Source organism: Phoenix dactylifera, chromosome 11 (assembly GCF_009389715.1).
Source record: "Phoenix dactylifera cultivar Barhee BC4 chromosome 11, palm_55x_up_171113_PBpolish2nd_filt_p, whole genome shotgun sequence".
NCBI lineage: Eukaryota > Viridiplantae > Streptophyta > Magnoliopsida > Arecales > Arecaceae > Phoenix > Phoenix dactylifera.
In genome coordinates this window covers 23726365-23748858 of record NC_052402.1, presented here as the reverse complement: position 1 = coordinate 23748858, position 22494 = coordinate 23726365, and the positions used below count along the sequence as shown (strand labels likewise).

At 39.4% G+C, this 22494-nt stretch overlaps 2 protein-coding genes and 1 long non-coding RNA gene across 5 annotated transcripts; 2 read left to right on the top strand and 1 right to left on the bottom strand.

Moving 5' to 3' along the window:
* The first annotated feature begins 91 nt into the window (after window positions 1–91).
* Window positions 92–7004, top strand: LOC103718242 (1,2-dihydroxy-3-keto-5-methylthiopentene dioxygenase 1). Its single transcript, XM_008806961.4, has 5 exons — window positions 92–250; window positions 406–496; window positions 5586–5680; window positions 5773–6012; window positions 6624–7004. The coding sequence occupies exons 1-5, from the start codon at window positions 239–241 to the stop codon at window positions 6750–6752; spliced, it is 567 nt and encodes a 188-aa protein (XP_008805183.1). The 5' UTR covers window positions 92–238; the 3' UTR covers window positions 6753–7004.
* Window positions 7005–8895: 1891 nt separating this feature from the next.
* On the bottom strand, window positions 8896–21552 carry LOC103718239 (protein SICKLE-like). Of its 3 annotated transcripts, none has more exons than XM_026808920.2 (3): window positions 21186–21312; window positions 12904–13102; window positions 8896–9941 (listed from the first exon to the last, which is right to left on the bottom strand). In XM_026808920.2, the coding sequence occupies exons 2-3, from the start codon at window positions 13022–13024 to the stop codon at window positions 9328–9330; spliced, it is 735 nt and encodes a 244-aa protein (XP_026664721.2). In that variant the 5' UTR covers window positions 13025–13102; window positions 21186–21312; the 3' UTR covers window positions 8896–9327. The 3 variants fall into 3 exon arrangements, with proteins under 3 accessions (XP_026664721.2, XP_038987857.1, XP_008805181.2); XM_039131929.1 differs by lacking the exon at window positions 21186–21312 and adding an exon at window positions 13679–13777; XM_008806959.3 differs by lacking the exon at window positions 12904–13102 and having other exon boundaries at window positions 21186–21552.
* Window positions 12987–18189, top strand: LOC120112457. The gene is made up of 2 exons (XR_005514084.1): window positions 12987–13123; window positions 13403–18189. It is a non-coding gene; the product is annotated as an uncharacterized LOC120112457 (long non-coding RNA).
* Window positions 21553–22494: the final 942 nt, after the last annotated feature.

Genomic DNA, 22494 nt, shown 5'->3' with positions numbered 1-22494 from the left:
CATCCACAAGCAAGAACAGTCTTCAAGCTTAAGGACAAGAGTGATATTTCATTCGTGTGGTGTCTGTTTATAGGCGAGGAACACCACAAACCGCTCGGCCGCACGTGTGGCATGAGAAGCATCTGGAAGCGACTTCCTTCCTCGTTCGCCCATGTATCTTGCAAGTATTTATTAGGATCGCGCCTAAAAAGAGCTTCAGAAATCGAGAAGCCCTCGGTGCGCAGAGAAACGCGATCCCATGGCTCTAGAGGTGCGTATTTTTTAATGTCCAATGAGTGTTTTATTTGCAGCTTTGTCGTTAGAGGTAGGAGAAATTGTTCCTTTTGGATCCAAAAGCACGTATTTTCCAAACACCAGATGATCTAATACTGGATTTGCTTTACCGTTTGTCGTGTCTATTATTAGGCTTGGTTGATAGATGAGAGCGATGATGAGGACCAGAGGCTTCCACACCATCGGAACCCAAAAGAGTTTGTATCCCTGGGCAAGCTTGAAGGTAACAGTCTGATCTCTCTATCTACAGGATTTTGATCTTATGCACTTTATGCTAGATATGAAACTCTATCAAAAATAGCATTGATTGGGTGCTAAAGTTATTTGTAAGGAGAGAACATGTGGTTGTTGTGTATCAGGATCTAATTGGTGTTTCTTTTTTAAGGCCTATGTTTCAATTATTCTGTGGCTTTTGTTGCAAACAGTGTCTCCTGGGAAGTAGAATAGAGCAGCACAACTTTGGTGCATATGGAGAATTATTATTTGAATGTTTTCCAAGTTTTGCCTGTATTCTTGGATTTGTCAAGTTCAAAGTTTAAACATAAAATATCCCTGAATGCTTGATTTTGAGATTACTCAGAGTAGAATTTCTGAAACTATGGAATTAGGAAAATACAAAAAACATGTGCTTGTGGTCTACAATTCTCCTCCTACAGATGTTTCTGATATACTTGCCTTCTGTATTCTCAACCTGCGCTCCATCGGCATCAGACTTGCCCCTTCGTCCCCTCTGTTACTAAGAGGTCTCTATGCACCTGTTACGTGTTTGCTGCAATGTCAAACTGGTTCGTCTGTAAGGTTTTTATATGCATAGTTTGTCGGTAAGAGAATAGCTTTATGCTTTTTATGGGAGCTCTTGGGTACATTCTCCTACCTGTTGTTGTATTGCTGCTTTATCTCGTAGGACTAATGGAACCCTCTGAGGCGGAAGCAATCTATTAGAAGCTTGGGAATGCTTATCTTCCATTCTTCAAAAGAATAAATGATCTAGTGCTTAATTTAGAAGGCATATTGGGATTTCTGATGGTGCAATCTCTTCTAAGAGGATACTTCTAGACTCTTTTTTTTCCTTCTATGCAAAGGTATGCTTTTGTATACGGGCATTTCATCATAATCTGTTGTGTCGGTACTGGGCACCGGACCGGTTGTCCGGCGCCATAGATTGGTACGGGCCCGCGTTGTGCCGGGCCTTTACCGACACAGTAGAGGAGGTGGGGGAGAGAGGAAAAGAGAGAGAGAGAGAGAGGAGGGGGGGAGAGAGAGAGGGAGGCCGGCGGACGGCCGGCAGAGACTGGTGAAGGGCCAGTGACGGTCGGCGACCCAGGCAGGAGGTGGAGGAAAGCCTTGCCGACTTCACTTAAAAATCGCAAAAAAAAAAAAAGAGGCCAGACCCCATTTCGAACAAAACAGGGGACCGACCTGTTACCCGGCGGATCCTAGAGGAGCGTCCTCCGCACGGTTGCTGGCCTCTACCTCCCTCTCTCTTCCTTTTTCTTCCTCTCCCTCCCTCCCCCACTCGCTCGCTCTCTTTTCCTCTCTTTCCTTCTCCTCCCCCTCCTGCAATGGGGTTCGTTTTCATTGTCAAAACCATTCTGGTCCACTGCCGGGACGGCTCGGTATGACCAGAACTGTCCGATTCCTGCCGACCTTGCATTTCATTATATACACGCATTTGTAAACTTTTACAAACCCATCTATATAACATGGATGTGTCTCGGTGTCTGATCAGTTGAAGGTTTTCTTGTCCAACACTCCTAGACTTGGACTCTTTCACACTCATGTCATGTGTCTAGGTAACATTGACATAATCTGCATTACTTAGCATATGAGGTATGGAGAAATGTACTTTTTACATGATTTTTGTTCCTATAATCCATAAATTATTAATGGCATATTAAGAAATTAATGGCATTTGAGGACTTTCCAAAGAAGCATGTTCTGGGTCCTGTTGTTGAGAGAAATATTTTTATATTGTTGATAACTTCAGACTATTGTTTGTAGGTTGATGTTGTTATAGAAGAAATTCTACCGATAAAAGCTGATAACACTTTGTAAGATTATCTCATTTGTTCAGGACAACTTCATAAATAGAAAGATGAGAAGACTCTTGGGGACAATAACTATACATAAATAAAATGGTTTAGATTGTAACTAAAATATGACCATGTCAAATGCCACATATTAAGCAGGTTATTGGAAGGACAAAAAATTTAAAAGTGATGTATGTCATGCCCCAAATTCAGGACATAACACGGCTATGCTACCGAGGGGCACAACCTACAATAACATGAAGACAACAATCACAATCTCAAATAAAATAAAAGGGTTCAAATCTATCATCCATTGAATAACTAAATAGATGCTGGTTTAGAGGGACTAAATCCAAATTTAAATACCAAAATCTAAAACCTCAAAATTTATAAAGTCACCAACTACAAATTCATGGTCAAATAAAGAACTAAAATTCTGCTACAAAATCGTCAAGCTTGCTAGCGTGAACTCCAATCCTAGACCATTCTTCTTTCCTAATGACTTAAGAAAAAAAAAATATGAGGTACATAGCTCAGTAAGTAAATCTTACACTATCATACCAGGTCAAACATAAGTTTTCACATGAATCAATGCATCATTTAAAAAAATAACAACCATTGCAAAATGGCATATTTAAATATAACAGTATCATAAAGCAAGTCATAAATCAACCATGCTTTTTATATGCATAAATCATGTAACTTTCATAAATAAGGTCATAAATTCTGTCATTTTACCACATCATAGTTCATAATAATTTTCTTGGACTAAATACTAAGGTCACCTTATAATACCCGTGACAAGACCCTAATCAATATCATGCCAACTATTGTAACCTGCTGGCGAGGGCAGTACACCAGGCTACTGTAACCCGCTGGCGAGGGCCTATGCCAAGTTATTGGAACCTACTAGCAAAGGTTGTACATAGCTATCTAAGAGCATGTAGTCATATTTCTTAAATCATATTTTCTTAAAATATATGTTTTTATATCATAAATACATAACTAAGTTGAAAAATATTAAATGGCTTTTGTAGAGTTCATAGTCTATAAATAATTAACAGGAAAACAATCATTCAAACAGTTTTTTCATAACAAAAATACAAATTTCATAAATATAGAGTTCAGAGTTAATAAACAAGCCATTAATATCAAAATGTTTGTGAAACCATACTTTTCATGACAATTCAGGATTTGCATAATGTCATATGCTCGATCCTTAATTTTTTTAAAAAAATACAGATTCATTAATGTCAAATATTCTTTTTTAAATTTTATAAAGTTTTAAACATTGAAAATAAGTAGTTCGAAAACTAGTAACGAGTGTCAGGGTTATTTACCTCTTCCATTTTGGAATCTTCAATGTTCAACTATGCGAATCACCCAAATCTATTCAAAGCTATTAAAATTTCTCATCAACATCTTCGAAACTTAGGAGAATTGAGAACTAGCTAAAATTGGGCAAAATGATCCGATCTGGGGTACTGCAGGATGTATGGCTTCATATCCGAATCAGGGTGGAGGAAGGAGAAGGTCGGCCAAACGACGGTGCCCGACTGCCCGGGTCGATCCAAACAAGGTGAACTCAACTAGTCAAGATCAGCTATGATTTTGGTGACTCAATAAAGATCAATTATGACCGAATTCTAGAAGTACCCGACAAGGGTCGAGGTACTGGGTCCGCATATGCCGCTCAAGTACTAGGGCAATTCAGAACCTCCTCACTGCGGTCCACTTGGATCCATAGCAAAGAAAGATGGAACCCTTCACTATAGGTCCATGGGTCTGCTAGTGAGAGAAAGAGGGAGAAGAGAGAGAAATAAAGGAGAGAAAGAGAAGGATTCGCCTCTCTTACAAGAGAAAGGAGAGGCCGAGATCACTAGGGATCGTGCCAAAGGGCATGGTCAGCGGTCGGAGGCAGTGGACGGCTGGTGGTGGAGATCGACCGACAAGAAATCAAAGAAAAAAGGGCCGGATAAAACAGGGGACGGGAGTTTTCATTGTTTTTTGGCCGTTGCCGGTCATCGGAGGCCATGGCTCCACCGTGGAGGATCGTAGGGAGGTCGAGGAGTCCCTCTAGGGGTCTGACGTCAAGTGGTAGCGGCACCAGTGGCTGGAATAAGGGAGAAAACAATCAAAAAAACAGGGGAAGTGAGCAGAGGGTGTCTTTCGGCTGATTTCCGACAAATTTTTCCACCAGCAGCAGTGGTTTAGGGCTGTGGAGAGGAGGAAACAAAAGGGAGGAAGGTTGGGGCTTTACCTTGGCTCCGACAGTGTTCTCCAGCCTCGATTTCTGACGGCCACAATGAAAGGAAAATGACAAAAACATGGAGAAAGAGGGAGAAAGGGGAGAGGACTCTCAATGGTGAAGTGTCGTGGAGGGGAGGGGGTTCCTTTTTATAGAAGAGCCCTAGGTCCTAGCAGCCCAAGGATTCCGTCTCCTTCCCGGACTCATTGGAGGAGAAGATTCTCGATGGGAGTCTTCCTCCAGCTAGTTACGTGCAAGGCACGTGCCCGGCTTTTCTTTTCTTTTCTTTTTGGTTTGGGTGGGGACTTGGCCAACTCGATGATGGCTAGTCCAATGGACTGGCCATCGCACTGTATATTGAGAATTTTGTGGGTTATCTTAATTATACAAATCATCCTTGAAAGGACATATATCTTTTGAGAGTGGAACCAAAGTTTCAATAGTTGCATCCTTTGCAGCGCGAAGAATGGGGTAGATGCATGCTAAGGGGGTTGATGGTATCAAATTAAGTGATAGTTATCAACCACCAACAGCTTATAAGTCAGTTGCTCCTGGTTATTAGAAGCTGAGAACACCTCGGAAACCTATTCTCAAGATCTTTAAATCATACAACTTAGGTGGAATTAGCAAAAATGAAAAAGAGAACAGAAATATCATATCCCTTTTCATATTTTATTGTTTTATCTTTTCTGAATTTTAATTCAGATGCACCCAAATGTTAGGAATTCCCATTTTTGTTAAGAATACTTGACATCATATCAGAAGATTCACAATTAAGAAAAACTCCAACCTTTATCTTAGTCATAGAAATAAATATCAGAATTTGTATGGGACCCTGCATTAGAACATGTTTGGATGAATATTAATGCTGGAGTTGATGGAAACTTTGCTAATTAATGAATCAATTTTTGAAGACTAAAATGCATATTTCTTCCATACAACATTTTGTACATGGCGGGTTCATTTTGTAACTTTTGGAGCTTTGATGGCACAAAGTGCTTTGCTGCTGAGGTTATGAAATATTTTTTCTGCAGATCTCGGGATTTTGTATTGGCATTTGGATCCCAAAAACTATGAGAATGATGAAGAACTGAAGAAAATTCGAGAAAGCAGAGGATACAACTATATGGTTTGAATTCTTTCTCCCTATGTCTAGATCGCATAAACAGAGGATACAAGCACTGCACGTATCCAACATTTTCACCATATTGTTCATTTTAGGACCTTCTGGAGTTATGCCCTGGGAAAGTTGAGAATTACGAGGAAAAATTGAAGAACTTTTACCGAGAGCACATCCATGCTGATGAAGAGATCCGTTATTGTTTGGAAGGAAGTGGGTACTTTGATGTGCGGGACAAAGAGGATCACTGGATACGAATTTGGATCAAGGAAGGGGACATGATTGTGTTGCCTGCCGGAATCTACCATCGCTTCACATTGGATACTTCAAACTATGTAAAGGTAATGTCCTATTATATCGTCTTCTGTGAATTGAGAATCATAAGAACTAATAACCTAAAGAAGAAGTGGCAGTCTTTACACTTCAACTCATTCTTGCTTTACAATTAAAAGCAATGTCCGATAACTTTAAATTATTTTCTTATTCGTTAGTTGCTCGCGTTACTACAGTTGGGCACCTTTATGTCATCCTTCTTTTATTCAATCACTATTATTAATGAAGGTGTTCAGGATAGTTTTGCAGAGGTTAAAGTTTTGTTGACTGGCAAATAGCAAAGACGTTATCCTCTTTTTGTCATTTTATACTGGAAACATCTCATCAGAGAGAACTTGCAGAGTAATTCGAGATTCTCACAAAATTCTAATTCTCTGATACAAAATAGGGGTTAAGGGTTAGGAAAATTCAAATATTACTGCACTGCATTTTTAAGTATTGGAAAACTGCTTTTGTTGAGGAAGTGCTTCTCAAAATTCTCACTGGATAAGACTAACTGTTCATGTTCGTATATGCCATAATAATTTAAAATTAAACAGAATGTGTTGGTAGAATGGTTGAACCTTTGTTTCTACTCGAATCGTCGTGCACAATCTTATGCTTTGTGATATGCATGCAGCTAATGAGGTTGTTTGTTGGGGAACCTGTTTGGACTGCTTTCAACCGCCCCCAGGAGGAGCATCCAGCAAGGCAAGGATATATCAAGAATCTGTTTGAGAATTCTGGTGTTGCTCTTGAGGCACATTAGAGTGTACATTGCCCATTTATGATTAGCTATAATCTTAAGAGACAAGAGTCTTGGGTTGTGTCATGGGATATGTATATTGTATTTACCATGATGATACTTTGTAAGAACAAATCTAGAATCCTTGTCATTGAACTGAAAACTGCTTGATATGATACCTAGCAAAAGCTAAGAGGTTTCGGAACTCAATATGTCATCTTTTTTATTTGCTGAAAATCTGTTAAATATATAATACATTTGATGCAGTTATCTATACTCTGGATATCATCTGATTCTTGTTTATTTCCATGTCTTGGCATGTTCCATTGTGTGATTCTACCTTGAATTATGCGGACACTAAAGGGAGAGAGAGCCATGGCAGGATTTTGAGAGGTTTAGAGTCGCCACTAGTTCTTTTAAGCGTGAAAAATCGAAAAACTGAAGGGGAAAAAGGTCGAATGAACCCAAAATTAAAGTAAGGCTTGAGGATATTATTGGGTTCTTTTGAGTGTGAAAAAACGAAAAACTGAAAGGGAAAAAGATGGAAGGAACCCAAAATTAAAGTAGGGCTTGAGGATATTATTGGGAGTACTTCTCTAGCTTTAGATATAAGGATCAAGGCCTATACAGAGGGGTGGCATCATCTGCCTCTACTATCAAAATCTAATAGTTTGTCAATTCTCAAGATAAACATCACACTACAATCACAAAAAAAAAAAAAAAATCTTTCCTTCGAGAATTCCTTTCTGGAACTGGGAAGTGAAGGCAACTAATTGGCATCTCATAACTCTCTTTTATAATTAACACGACGACACAACTTATTCCAAACCTAGTCATGAGAGCTCAGAGATTGCCACCACCTTTTATAGATAACAGGGTAAAGCCTTCTTGATCTTTAGACTCGCAGACGGCACCCCGATTTATGCTGCGCTTCTGAATTACTAAGTTTCGAAAGCATGGTGGGAAATGCATTAAGGCATGCACTGATGCACATAAAGGTCATAAATTGGCACCTAAATATTTTATCATCCCACAGGGATCATGTTAATACATAGTTAAGGCACAACTATTTGCAAAAATCTGTCAAACCAAACTCGAATCATTTAATTACGATCAAAATCAAGGTGAAAAGTGCCTTAAGCGTGCGTTGGCAACTTAATATTTTACCATCCTACATTTGCTGCACCATGGGTGGCAATGCGCTTGGTTGGAATGGATTAGATTCATGTCAGGTTGAGACACAAATATTTGGAAACAACCCTGTCAATCCTAACATTAACCATTTATGGGCTAAAAATCAGGTACTGACCCAACCTATTTATTAAGAAAATAACACGGTCCGCCATGTAAGACTTGTTTAATAAACAGATCGAGATGGGTAGGATCTATGATAACCGGTTAACATGATTTAAAAATGGATCTTATCTTCAATAGGCCTCATCTAAAACAAAGCTTATTTAGATTTCTTAGTTCTATATAAGTTTTCAATATCTACCTAATAGATAGTTGATATGGGACTAAATACATACTTGCATGATCCTTACCCATTGATTGCCATCTCCAATATTCCGATTCTATCTTAGCATCATGTCAGCGTAACCAGGACCTCAGCCTTCTGAGACTACACCGATTTGGTGCAATTATTCAATAACTATTTTAATTTTGGTTGACTATTAAAAAACAAAAAAAAAGAGGCTGATACTCACTGGTCTACATAATAGAGCTGCAAATAGGCAGGTTCAGGCCTAGACCCGAACCATGCCAGGATTACAGTTCAGGCCTGAGCCTGGCATGGCCTGAATTATGCCCAAGATTCCCAGGCCAAGGCCTGACCTCTGAGTACTTCTATAAACTTCCCTGATCATTAGAGGTAAAATTGGCATTTTTCACCCTAATAAACCATCAACGAACCAGAAGATTATTATGTAGCAAACTCCTTACTGAAAAGGACTCAAATTTATGGCTAGAGCCGCAGTAAATACCCTCAGTATTACAAAATGAACATACAGTAGTGATAAAATAACAAAATAGAGGCAGATGAACTTGTGACATTTTGACTCGTATCCAACAGTTAACGAGATGAATTGCCTTGATCTAAGTACAAAAGCATCTCCCATAAGACCCTATGTCGCACTGCAATCACCTGTCCATGCGGCAGGAGGGATGAGCATGCAAAGTTTTGGTGGGATTCATTAAGGTTTGAATGAAATCACATCGCAAGCGGATAAACAAGTGGCACTTCCGATCATTTTTCAGTAACCAAAAAAGTAAAATAGTCCCAAGCGGAGCATCTGTTTGACATAAAGAGAGGAGATAATATGCAATCAGTGTGACAATTAATCTTGTACTTTTCTTCTGTAATAATCTGATATTACTAAATCAACAAACCAAGTTGATTCCACTCAATTTCTTGTATTTTACACGAATCCTACATAAATCCAACCCCTTGTAACCTGAGATGGATGCAGGGCATCTCACCGACCGAGCTGAATTCCACGCTAACCAGATTCCCAATGCTTTATGCTCAATTAACAACACTGATTGCTTCCTGAAGCTGACATTTTTGTGAAAACATAACTCTGAAATCGAAATACAGAAACTACGTCTCACTGGCAGCCTCTTCATCTGCAAGAAACTGAGCCAGGCAGCCTGTTTTAGAAAAACCGTACTCGTTGCCACGCTCAGCAACCTCTGCTTTCTTCGAGTCAAGAGACCAATTCCTTGGCTTGGTTATATCACCAACAATAGGATTTAACTTACGCCATGGGTCTTTTACCATGGACTTCAGGTAGTAGTGATCAATTTCCTGCCGGCCTGAACCAGTACAATAGGAGCTGTAGCCCCGTCCTCCAGTCCACTGTGGACTGCGGTTGCCACTGAATCGCCCACCTCTGCCTCTACCAGAATTTGAATGCGGGCTACCTCTCATTCCTGGAGGACTCACATGGCTGCCTCCTCGTCCATAGTGAGGGCTGAAACTGCCGCTTAAAGGAGTTGAGGGATAGTAGCCGGCAGAGGAACCACGAGGTCTAGTCAAGACACTGAAGCCACCAACAGGAGTTCCTTCGCAGCTTGTGTATGGAGCTGAATATTGAACAGGGCTTCTCCATGAGGTGTCTGGGGGAAAATGTGGCAGCATTTGATACAAAGTAGAACCTTGAGACTCAGTTGTATGTAATTGATGAGGACTCGTATGATAGGTCCTTGGTCCAACTAAACAAAGAAACATTACATGTTCAGAATCAGATGAAAAGAGTTTCATTTTATTATTTCTCATTTAGAAACAACATTAAAAAATGAAAAAAAAGAAAAGTAAAGTTAAGGAAGACAAAATAGAACAAAACAAACATAAAAGTAAATGGCCCTGCTACATCTGCGCTTCTGAATATAACCTACATGCAATATCTTAGGTGATAGTAGGTCTGTTACACCAAGAAAATAGAGGCAAGCAGCCAATTCATTCAACAAGATTTAGGCCCTATTTGGGGAAGCTTTTGGAGGGCCAAAAAGCACTTTCTGGCCCTCCAAAAGTACTTTTAGATAAAAAATGGTGTTTGGTAAAATTTTCGGAAAGCTGTTTCAGTTTTTGCGGGAAGCTGAAAACAGTTTTTGGGAAGAAGCTCCAATTTGGATCTTTCCGAAAATACCGTTTTCAGCTTTGTCGGAAAGCTGTTTTTTGGACCAAAATACTCCCATTTAAATCACACTTTTTTTCCCCAAAACCTTTATCCCGCCTCTTCCTTTCCCCCTTTCCCTCTCAATCTTCTTCTTCCTTTCTCTCTATTTGTTAGAGAGATAAATGGTCATTAGAATGATGAAAAATTAATTTACACTAATAATTATAATATTTTATATATTTTTTATTGTATTATACTATAAATATAATATTATATTACATTATATCATAATACATTGATATGTTATGTTAAATAATTTAATATTATATTAAATTATTATTCTATAATACATAATGTTATAGTACTATATTATAATAATATTATATTACATTACATTAATATCATACTATATCATATATTTATGTATTAATACATATTATATTTTATTATGCTCTATTATATAATACTGGTAATGTCCTTTATGGTCATTTTGTCTCACAAAAGTACTTTCTCAGTTTGTTTACCAAACATATGTTAAAGTAGCACAGTAATTTAGAAATGTAGTTACCAAACAGCAAACAGCTTTTTATAAATGCTCTGCTTCAAACAGCTCTACTTCCAATAGCTCTACTTCCAAAAGCTCTACAACTAACAGCTCCTCCAAACAGGACCTTAGGCCCCATCTTGGAGGGCCAAAAGGTGCTTCTTGAAAGGCCAAAAGCTCTTTTGGGTGATTTTGAGGTGTTACATAAAAATTTTGAAATATCTTTCTTGCTCCTCCACAAACTAAAAAAGGTCTACTAGAAAAAGCTTTGATTTGGAGCTTTTGGACAAAAGCTCTACTTAAGATATGCCAGGAAGCTTTTTTTATGAGGGTGGGAGGCAAAGCTCGCTTGAGATACCCGAGTTTGAATTCCGGTAACGAAATTTTTTAAAATCTAAGTTAAAATATTTTTTATTACCATAATCATTTAAGTTGGCAGCTTTTTATTGCCAATAATCATGCAGTTAAGGATTTTAAGTTTCAACCTCATGACGATGAGGAGGATCTACTCCTTTTAACATATTTGTGAATATTTATGTTGCTACTATGATTGTGGATATATGAACAACTCTTTTACTGCCATTTTGTATTTGGGTGAACAAAATCAAATATTTGTGTTGCTATTGCAATCACGAACTACGCAGTTTGGTGTTATGATATTCTTTATTACGTGATAATCACTCTAAAAAATAATTATATTATTTAATTTAAATATTAAAAATAATTTACGAATTAATAAAGCTTTATAGGAACAGCTTTTGATAGTACAGTATAATAACAATACAATATAATATAACATAATATAAGATAAGATATTATATTACTTTTTATTATAACATTTGTATTATTATTATTATATTATAATAATTGTATTATAAATTATAACAATATTAATCCTATTATAATATTATATTAAAATACTAATATCACCTGATTCTATTATATAATAATAATATAGTTATAATCATAATAACATAAAATATTGTTATACATTTATAATAAATATAAAATATTATATTATTTAGATTAAAATAAATAATTTCTAAATTAAAAATACTTTATAATAACATGTTTTTGATAATATAAACAGTTAAACATTTGAAGTACTATGCAATATTTTTTACAGTCATTTCTTGATACTAAAAGCATTTTCTTGGTCTGGTTATCAAAAATAAATGTTAAAGTTTCATAGCATTTCAAAATTGAAGTTAGCAAACAACAAACTGCTTTTTCATTTAGAAGTTCTACTAGCCAATATTTTATTAAGCGTTAATTGACAGGAGAAGAAACAAATCGAAAAGGAAAGGAGTAATTTTGAGAAGTGAAAATGAGAGCAATAAATTTGGCGAGTTAAGAGGTAAGTAAAACAAAGAAAAATATGAAAAGGATAGTTATTAAGTGTTAATTACAAGAAAAGAAACAAATAGAGAGGAAATAGAAAAGAGGAGCGCAAGAAAAATATTTTCCTATTAAGAAAAATTAGTATTTTCTAACTAAAAAGTCTGAAGTATTTTTCAAGCTTGTGACTTTGGGGATATTATCGGGAGTCTAAAAAATGTGTCAAAAGGACTTATTAAAGAAAGGAAGGAAAGGCATGAGCGAGTTTTGCAAAAGAAAGTCGATCAAGAAATTCTCAAGCTCAACAACGATGTAAAATTCAAAAGCCAGGTTCCATTAAAACTTAAATTCAATTCTTGTTACAAAAGTATTATTCGAAGAATATTGATTGAAATTGAAGAAAAAAAAAAGAAATAATAAAAAAAGGAGACCCCCATGGAAGACTGTAAATTTTCTCGCATGAGATCATTCAAAGAGACTCTTGTGTCCAGTCCTAAGTCCGCTTCAAATCTTAACCACGGTTAGGAGGATGTATCAGATGATGAGGAAGATGACATAAATGATTTGGATATCCCGAAAGTTCGAAAAACTAAAGAAACAAAGCATAGCCTTCACGGCCCTTAGGCAAGAGCAGTAATCATGAAAGTGCTGGGACGATCTGTAAATTATCCCATACTCATTGAGAAACTGAAGAGATTGTGGAAGGTGAGTTTTGAGTCTTTGTATCTAGCAATGGGTTTATGCTGCTTGTTTTGACCATGCAGATCATGTGAAGGATGTTCTTCCTGGTGGACCATATCTCATGTTTGATCATTGCCTTCAGAGCAGTTGTTAACTTAACATTGCCATAACTTGGATCCCATTGCCGGAATAGCCTGTTGAATATTATGATCAAGGTCCGCCGTACCGGTACCGGTCGGCGTACCGGTGGCGGCCCGGACCGGTACGAAACCGGTTCCGTACCGGTGGCGTACCGGTCCGTACCGGTGGCGTACCGGTCCGTACCGGTCCGAACCGGTGGCGTACCGGTGGCGTACCGGTCCGAACCGGTGGCGTACCGGTGGCGTACCGGTCCTTCAACAATAAATTACCGGTACCGAATTTTACGCTGATCCGGTACCGGCCCCAGGCCGGACCGGTACGTACCGGTACGGCAGACCATGATTATGATAAAGAGGATCTGTTAGATATTGCTCAACATATTGAGAAGCCAATCAAACACGATACAAACACAGGTTTGGAAAATCAAGGTCGTTATGCAAGAATCTGAGTCGAAGTTAGACTACAAAAGGCTCTAGTTTCAAAAGTCAAGGTAGGAAAAATTATCCAGAGGATTGAATATGAGGGATTGCATCTCATTTGTTTTCACTATAGGGCATACGGACATAGGGAGGAATCATGTCCAACAAAGAAAAAGGGTGAAGAAGGTGAAGCAAACTAGAGGGCAGCACCTTCGTCGGCCACTCCAACACCACCACCGACGACGCCAGTACAATCCCAGGCAGAGAAGGAGAGTTTAGGTTCATGGATGATTGCTCAACACTGTCCACACTGCAGTCAAGGAAGGAAAGTCAATATACTCGGCAAAAACCAAGGAGAGAATGTTTGGAAAATCAAAACAACCAAAACAGATTTGAAATCCTCTGTTATCAAAGGAAAGACTGAACTTTGGAAAGCGTGGATTCTCTGGACTCTATGCATGGAAATCAACACCAGAGGGAGACTGAAGTTCGTCGTAATCCAAGCAACCCAAAACCCAACATCCAAGAACAGTCACCCAAGACACACCCTAACCCACCACTCCAAGCCCACCAAACCAAACAAAAAAACCAAGCCTGTTCTGATATCCCTATGCCTTGATATAAGTTAAGAAATTTCAACTCCCCTAAGTCCAACCACAACCGTATACTTCAACCAATGCCACCGTAGTGGCTGCAAACCCTCACGTTAATAACCTGTACCAACAGCCCCTGCTTCAGTCTTTTGATCCCCCATACATGATGCACCTAGCCATAAGCTCAATCCTAGGCCTCCTGACGTACAAGTTCCCTCCTCTAACTCAATTACCAAAGAAGCCCTCAGTGACCATCTCAATAGGCGAAGCTCTCGTAATACCACAGAATCATCCTCTTGCTGTCATGAATGCAGTTGGAGCCCTTGTTTTGGACAAGTTGGGTACAAGTCAAATTTGCAAGAGTAAAGAAGCACTAACAGGGCGCTAACGGTAAGAAAAAGCACCATGGGACCGGGGAGCAGGTCGCACTCCCGCATAAGGTAGAGGAAGAGGTGGAGCTCACCCGCTCATGCTCTTCATGCCTTGGAGTGATGAAGCTACAAGATTAGTGACAATATTGATGAGTCTCATTATCTCTTTGCTATCCCTGGTAACTATGAAAGCTACAGTCCGGAATAGTCATGAAGTTGGAAATAACAAGTTTCGGCTCAACCTGCATGATATTTGCCGTGAATACTGTTCGCAAGCAATTTGTTTGCTAGAGACAAGAGCTTCTGGTGCTGACCTCATGAATCTACCAGCTCAGTTTGGTTTGTGACTACAAAGTGCCATTTTAGGACTATTCAGCCGGCCTTTGTTTCATGTGGAAGGGCGATGTGATTGATCTTCCAGTTCTACCATCAGATGCTCAAGTCATCTATACAAAATAAGGTTCACCGTACTAATACCGGATCCCGTACCGGTGCCACACTAGCATAGTATCAGTACGGTACGGTACGAAGTTTTTTTTTGCGTACTACCATGATACAAATATTGTTGGTGTCAATGCCTTCCAGTGGCTTCTCTCTTTTGCGCATGTGAGACCGCACCCTCTCACTCACAAGAGCTATTGTGGCAAGCTATGATTGAGTATTCATCTGCAACCTCACTTCCATGAGCCCTAGCTGGAGATTTCAATGATTTTGCATCCGTTAATGAAACTAATGGAATGCTTTCATCCCAGTGGAGGTGCAGTTGGTTTACTGATTGGATAAGCCATTGCAATATTGTTGACTTGGGTGCATCTGGCCCCTGCTTCACCTGGACCAGAAATCAGAGGGCAAATGCCCAAAAAAAGAACATACAGATCGCGTCTTAGTTAATGTCCGGTGGAAACACATGTTTACAGAAGCCAGGGTGAAAGTCTTGCCCATTATTATGCTGGATACAGATGGCTTATTACCTCCACCTCATCTCAGATGCTTCAGGTACGAGGCTGCTTGGTTGTTGCATATTTATGATGCTTGGATGCCTAATAATCATTCTATCATTGACGCTACTAATGCCTTGACAGCTGCTGTTAAAAATTGGAACAAAGAAGTTTCTGGGAATATCTTTGCAAATAAACACAGGACATTGGCAAGAATTGAGGGGCATCAAAAACTGCTCTTTCACTCTCCTTTAGAGCAACTTTTGCAATTTGAAGAGGGGTTTCAGGTATGAGGAGTTACACTGGTGTCAAAAGTCCAGAGTTAAATGGTTGGAGCACAGCAATCTAAATACAAAATTCTAAAATACTTCAACTCTCATCCGGAAGAGTAAAAACAAAGTGGAGAGCTTAAGACCTCCTAATGGTGCTTGGTGCTCTGATAAAGAAGAGTTAAAGGCCTACGTCCTTAAGCACTTCAAGTGACTGTTTACTATTGATCATGATTCTACTTCATGGATGCTAATCAATGCCCTGCACCCCTCTCTAAATACTGGTGAACAGCAAATTTTTATGGCTCCAATCATGTTAGAAGAAGTGAAGAAGGTGCTCTTCCTCATGCATCCTCTCAAAAGTCCTAGTTCGGATGGCATCTAAGCAATCTTTTACCAGAAAAATTGGGAAATTGTAAGCAATACTTTGTTCAATCTTGTTCATTCTGCTTTTGCTAATGCTTCTTTTCCACAGGAGCTTAACTTGACTTACATGACTCTCATTCCCAGAAGTGGTGCAACCAGAATCAGTTTCGCAACTTCATCCAATCAGTTTATGAACGTTGCTTACAAGTTGATCACCATGTTAATCGTTGAGACCTAGGCTTCTTCTGGATCTCTTAATTTCACAATATCAGAGTTGTTTCATTCTAGGGAGGAGCACTTCTGATAAAGTCATTCTCACTCAAGAAGCAATCATCAAGATGAGAACAACAGGAAAAAAGGGGTTTATGGCTATGAAAATTGACCTGGAAAAGGCATATGACAAAGTGAGATGGAATTTTCTGCACCAAACTCTTATTGATTTGAATATGCCGAGACCACTCGCGGGGCTTGTCATGTCTTTCATCTCTTCTACTAAATTCTCCATTAATTGGAATGGGGAATTACTTCAGCTTTTCCAGGCACATGAGGTCTATGACAAGGGGACCCACTCTCCCTGTACCTCTTTGTGCTTTGGATGAAGAAACTATCTAGCAAGATCACTAAAGAAGTCGAAGAGAAACGGTGGAAGCCCCTCACTCTTGCAAAGGATGGTCTGCCCTTCTCCCACCATTTCTTTGTGGACTACTTGATTATTTTTCAGAAGCTTTTCTCACACAAGCCAAGGTAGTAATGCGGACACTTAACAAGTTTAGTAAGGCTTCCGAGAAAACAATTAAGTCTTCAGAAATCTAAACTTTTTGTCTCTAAAAATCCTTCAAGAAGGAAGGCCAAAAGAATCAGCCAAAGGTGTAGAATCTCTCTCACTTCTAATTTCAGGAAGTATCTTGGTGTGCCCATTATACAGTCTCGGGTCTCTAAATCTACTTTTAACCCAACGGTGGAGAAAGTTCAATCGCGCTTGGCAGGATGGAAGTCAGAAACTCTAAATCTTGTAGGGAGAATTATGTTCATTAAATCGGTCACATCCACTATCCCAATTTATTCTATGCAGACCAACTATCTACCTAGATCAATTTGTGATTAAATTGACAAGCTCAACCGAGATTTTATTTGGGGTGATGAGCCTGAAGAAAGGAAGCTTCACTTGGTGAGTTGGGAAACTGTGTTTAACCTAAAAAATATGGAGGGATGGGCTTGAGATCCATGTGGCTATGTAATGATGCCCTCCTTGCTAGATTGGATTAGTAGTTACTTCACAACAATTCAGCACTTTGGGTTCGAGCACTCAAACAAAAGTATTACAAGATGGCGACCTCTTGACTAGAAGGTTGAAAGCATCAGACTCTTTTACATGGAAGAATATCCTCAAAGGAGTAGAATGTTTAAAAAAGGGTTACTCAGCAGGCTTGGTAATGGAGAAAGAACCTCACTTTGGTTTGACAAATGGGTTGGCGAAAACCCTTATGTGACTACTCGGGTGTCGAATAGCACAAGAGGAGCTTCAGCTTAACGTGGCAGATGTTATTGATGAAAATAAAATGTGGAAATTCAGTGGTTTAACCTCCAGCATCCCTAGTGAAGTCCTAAAGCATATAAGGGCTGTGCCTATTCCTCTCAATGATGCTATGGCTGATCGTATGTTGTTGATGGGAACTTCTAATAGCCTCTTTTCTGTCAAATCAACCTATAATCAAGGCCTATCTATCCCCATTGATGCTACTACAGGCTGGTGCTGGTTATTCCATCTTAAATGCCCGCAAAAAATTTAAAACCTTTTTGTAACTGTGTTGCCACAATAGGCTACACACAGTATAGTTGCAGTTCAAGAGAAATTCCTGTTATAGTATGGAAGCTTTTCTGTTTTGATGAGGTTTTGGATCCAATTTATGAGGTTATGGATTGGATTCAAAACCGGAAGCGGTAAGGCTTCGCCGTTTGAGAACACCGGGGGTTCGGGGGGTGGGCCCCCCGGCCTTTCGTCTAGTTTAATTACCTCCTATTCCCCCCCGAGGGGGGCTTTGGGGGGGTAACGTTCCATAGCCTAAGGAAGGGGAGGGGGTTCGGGGGAGGGGAAACCATCCCATCCCCTGATATCCCGAAAGTTCCCGAACCTAAGGTTACGAGGTTCGGGTTCCATAACCCTTGGAAGGGGAGGGGGTTCGGGGGAGGGGAAACCTTCCCTTCCCCAGATCTCGACGGTGAATTCATAAATCAAAACTTTAGAAAGCTTCCATATAGCACTACAACAGTATGGAGCCAGCGTCGGTCGGTCAGCGTGGGCTTTCCCGAAGGAAAGAATGTTCAAGATGTAACTCTGAAACTGAAACTATTCTTCACGCCATTAGAGACTGCTCAAAATTGTCACTGGTATGACACTACTTCCTCCCTACAGCAGACTATGATGTCTTCTTCACTTTGCCACTTACCGATTGGTCGAAACTAAATCTGCTACAAAAACCAAAATCATCTAATCGTGCTGATTAGTTCATGACACTTCTAGCAGTTCTTTGGTGTGCCTGGACTACCGGAAACATTGCAGTGGTGAAGAAGAAGGAACTCGCTCCCCTAGAGGTGGTCAAGAAAATATCTAGACTCGGAAAAGACCTGGATGTTACTTTTCCACAGTCAAACCAGCCGCCCTCTTCAGAGAACTAAAAGGTTGCAAGCTTAGATATCCAAGGCAAAAAACAAAAATTCAAAGTTTGCATGATTGCATCTAGACAAAATGATCAAAAAGTTAAAAAAAAATCAAAATTTGGAATTTGGAATGGAAATTACTTAAATAATGTAGGATGGGTAATCATGGAAGCATCTTAAAGACAGAAATGGTGAATTTCAAGAAGCATGAAGACCAATGGTGTAAATGCGAAAAGAAGAAAATTAAGCATGTTCAAGTACAAATAATTTGCTGGCATGTGAAGAAGACACATTATGAGCCATAACAATTGTTGCATTGGAAGCATGGGAAATTTCACAAGAATGGATAGCTGCAAGCTAAAATTTTCACCAAACCTCTCTATAGTGATATTTTCCAGAAGCAAATAGCGGTTTTTAGATAGATGAAACTTAGTATGCTAGAAAAATCTACTAAAATCCAAGATTAATGTGGATAAAGCTCGAAAGATTTATTTAAAAATATCATCACTTCAGGTCAATTTGTTGTTTCATTTTTAATGAATTACATTGTAGTTGGACTACTGGTCTCCACTCAATTACACAATAAAATTCCTTATAGATAATTAGTGAAAAGCGAACACAAAATAAAATTTCCTATTTTCTGACTCCCCGCCCCCAACAAGCAACCAGAGAGAGAGAGAGAGAGAGAGAGAGAAGGACATCTACACAACCACACTACACCTCTCACACCCAACACCAACATGCATTTGACTCCCTAAGTTTAGACAAAGAAATAGAATATACATGCGATGCAGGAAAACTAAATCAATCAACAAACTTAAACTAAATTCCTCATGTTAATTATAAGTAGATACAGGCAAAGCGATATACTTGTGACAAACAAAAAGTAATAAGTTCAAGGTGTTCAGTCAGTCTTTGGACAGTGCAAATCCTAAAGAGATGTAGTTCCCAGATCCTACCATGAAAGCACAAACCTAAATCTTAATTATAAATAACAAACTAAAAATAGCAGCATAAGGCATCGTTCTCAAATTACTTAAATCCAAGGTTCGTCATTTTGGTACTAGACCCCTACAGGTACCATGCTAGTACAATATTAGTAATACCAACTATAGAGGTCGGTTTGGCATACTAAGCCTCATTTTTGATACCCATTCAGTACGGTATGCTATGCCTGGTATGAGCCAGTATACCAAACCTATAGCTAGAACAATAAAAAAGGATCAAAAACTCACAAAGTGTAGCATGCATAAAACCTAAAACTGAGCCTGTAAGCATGACTAAGAAGTACATGAAATGAGATGAGCTCCATTGATGCATGACCCAAGAGAAACCAAAGTAGCAACATAGATTGTGTCTATACCACCTTTGTTCAAAGAATCAGCATCCATTATTTACTTCTGTTGCATTCAAAGGGATTGCATTGCACTAAACCCAATTTCTCAATGAATCATGAATGGAAAACCTGAGAAAGCACATTCAATTTAAGACTTCTCTTTTTTGCAGTCATCTAATATTGTTAGCATATGACTTGACAAGATGTATACTCCAAACCCAACCATCAGTGAGTAATAAAAGATATCTCATAATAAATAGCCTTAGTGCAAAAAATCAATTTGCTTCTGCAATCATTTCTTCACTAAATTTCACTTGATAAACAATATTATCCTCCAACATCACCTTCTTTGTTAGCACATAAAAATTCATCTTTCTTTTTTGCTTGCTTTGAATTTGTTCATCACCTTTGGCACTTTGTGTTTGTGTCAAGTTCTTTTATAAACTAGGGATGATGTCCAACATCTTAGCATGATATTAAAAAAATTCCATTAACAATTTTCTGGGTACAACTCTCTAGAAGCTTATGTGACTATCTGTCATCCATTATGTGGAGACGTTTCCAATTCTATCATCCCAACAGCATCCTTAGGTTCATATATGCTCTTTTTGAACAAACGTTTTTTTTTTTTTTCGCTTCAGACACTCACAAAGATGGTTTGAAGGAAAATAACTATTTTAACAACTTGGAGGTCCCATATTTAGAATTTTATCATTATATTTGACCGTCATTAACTATGGTTGATCATAGCCATCACTCTGTCACTTTTAAAAACAGCACTTCATGGTGCCCAATAACTGGAATTAAAAGTCACCTCTCAAGAACCAATTCCCCATAAACTCACTTCTAGCACTTCCCAAACTTACGTCCAACCAAAGTGACCCATATTAAATTACGGAGGTAAGCCCACAAGAAGTTGCCTAATTCTTGAAGATGCTTCCTTGTGATATATAGAAAAGAAGTTAGGAATCCCTTACTTGAAATTACACAAGAACATAAACTACTTACAATCAGAAAAGGAGCTTTAAATATCATAAGATGCAAAGGATAAGTATATGAGCAATTCACGAGCACAGAGTACAAGATTGAAGACAAAAAGTTGCAGCTAATCAGAATCAGATGATAATTTAATGATAGGCTAATAATAACTGTTCATGATTTCATAGCAATCGAAGGGAGACGTTACCATTAGGGCGTGAGAGAGGGGGGGTCGGAGAGCAATAGGCACCGGGGCCGCCCTTCCTCTTGGCACCGGAGAAGGCCGACATGGGGTCTGTGTAGTAGTCGAACCTGCGGGCCGGTGGCGAGCTCTCGGCGGCCGGCGGCGGGTCGAGAAGAGGGTTAGAGAGCTGAGGCGAAGGTAGAGACGGCGGAACGGAAGAGTTGAGGCTTTGATAGGAGGAGGAGGTGGTGGCCTCTGCCTCCAAGCGCATGGCTTGGAGTCTCTGTCTCCTCTTGGCGGAGTCCTCCATTCGGACACAAAGACACCGTCCGGAATGGGACGAACGAGGAAGAGCCCTAATTCTTCCCTCTGCGATGAAAGGCAGGCGGCCTCGTGGATCAAATATGAGGATCTGAATCCGAATCCAAATTAATTTGGCCTCACCAGAATCCGAATCCCGACCCGGAACACAGGTCAAGATAACCTGCTAGTTGATGGTCACCAAGATGCCATGACAACTCGATGACTTGGATGAGCAGCGATGGAATGCCCTCACTAGGATTGAGGTGCAACAGTAACAAGCAGCTAGTTTTTTTTTTTTTTTGGGTAGAAAGTAAAAATGGCTACTCATTTCATATATATCTAATGTGAGTACAGCCTGTCAAATCACTAGAAAGTACCAAAGATAAAGGAGGAAGAGCGTCTAAAACAGACGTCCACAAAAAATCCTCGGAGTGTCGGGCGACGAAGAAGGCGACCCAGTCCACTGTCTTGTTCGCCTCTCTAAACACGTGTGCTGCTTGAAAGTCGCCTATCATCTGAGCCATCCTGCAAGACTCCCGAATAAGGGGGTGACCATCACCATACCTGTCCGCTCCCCGGATCCAGTCGATCACCATAGATGAGTCTCCCTCGAGGAACACTCGTTCGACACCCAATACTCGCCTGGCATATGATAAATCCTCCCAGACTGCCCGCAGCTCTGCCTCAACAACTGTAACCCCTGGCGTGCGTCAAGGACCTAGCATAGAAGGTTGTCCTACTATTTTGGTCCAAGGATAGAGTTGTCGCCTGATTAGAAGGTACCATTCGAAATACTTAAAAGTCCTCTAAGGTTGACTTTATCTACTACAAACAACTTGCAAGCTTAAACTCTTGAACAATCAATGAGATTTATCCAAAACCTTGTTATCCCACTTTGTCAAAATGAATGCAAATGTAGACAATAGGGATGGTCGGGTGACCATTGGGTGAGTTATTATTAAAGCACAAAGTGAAGATGACCAATTGAAAAGAAAAGATTATTCATTCAGAATATCAAAAAGGTTTTCTA

Excerpts from the sequence above, each read along its gene's own strand:
- LOC103718239 (XM_008806959.3), bottom strand. The coding sequence starts at position 21,471 with ATGGAGGACTCCGCCAAGAGGAGACAGAGACTCCAAGCCATGCGCTTG. Across the intron at positions 9,942-21,185 it reads CCCTCTCTCACGCCCTAATG|TTGGACCAAGGACCTATCAT; the intron begins GTAACGTCTCCC and ends TTCTTTGTTTAG.
- LOC103718242 (XM_008806961.4), top strand. Across the intron at positions 5,681-5,772 it reads GCAGAGGATACAACTATATG|GACCTTCTGGAGTTATGCCC; the intron begins GTTTGAATTCTT and ends TGTTCATTTTAG. Across the intron at positions 6,013-6,623 it reads ATACTTCAAACTATGTAAAG|CTAATGAGGTTGTTTGTTGG; the intron begins GTAATGTCCTAT and ends ATATGCATGCAG.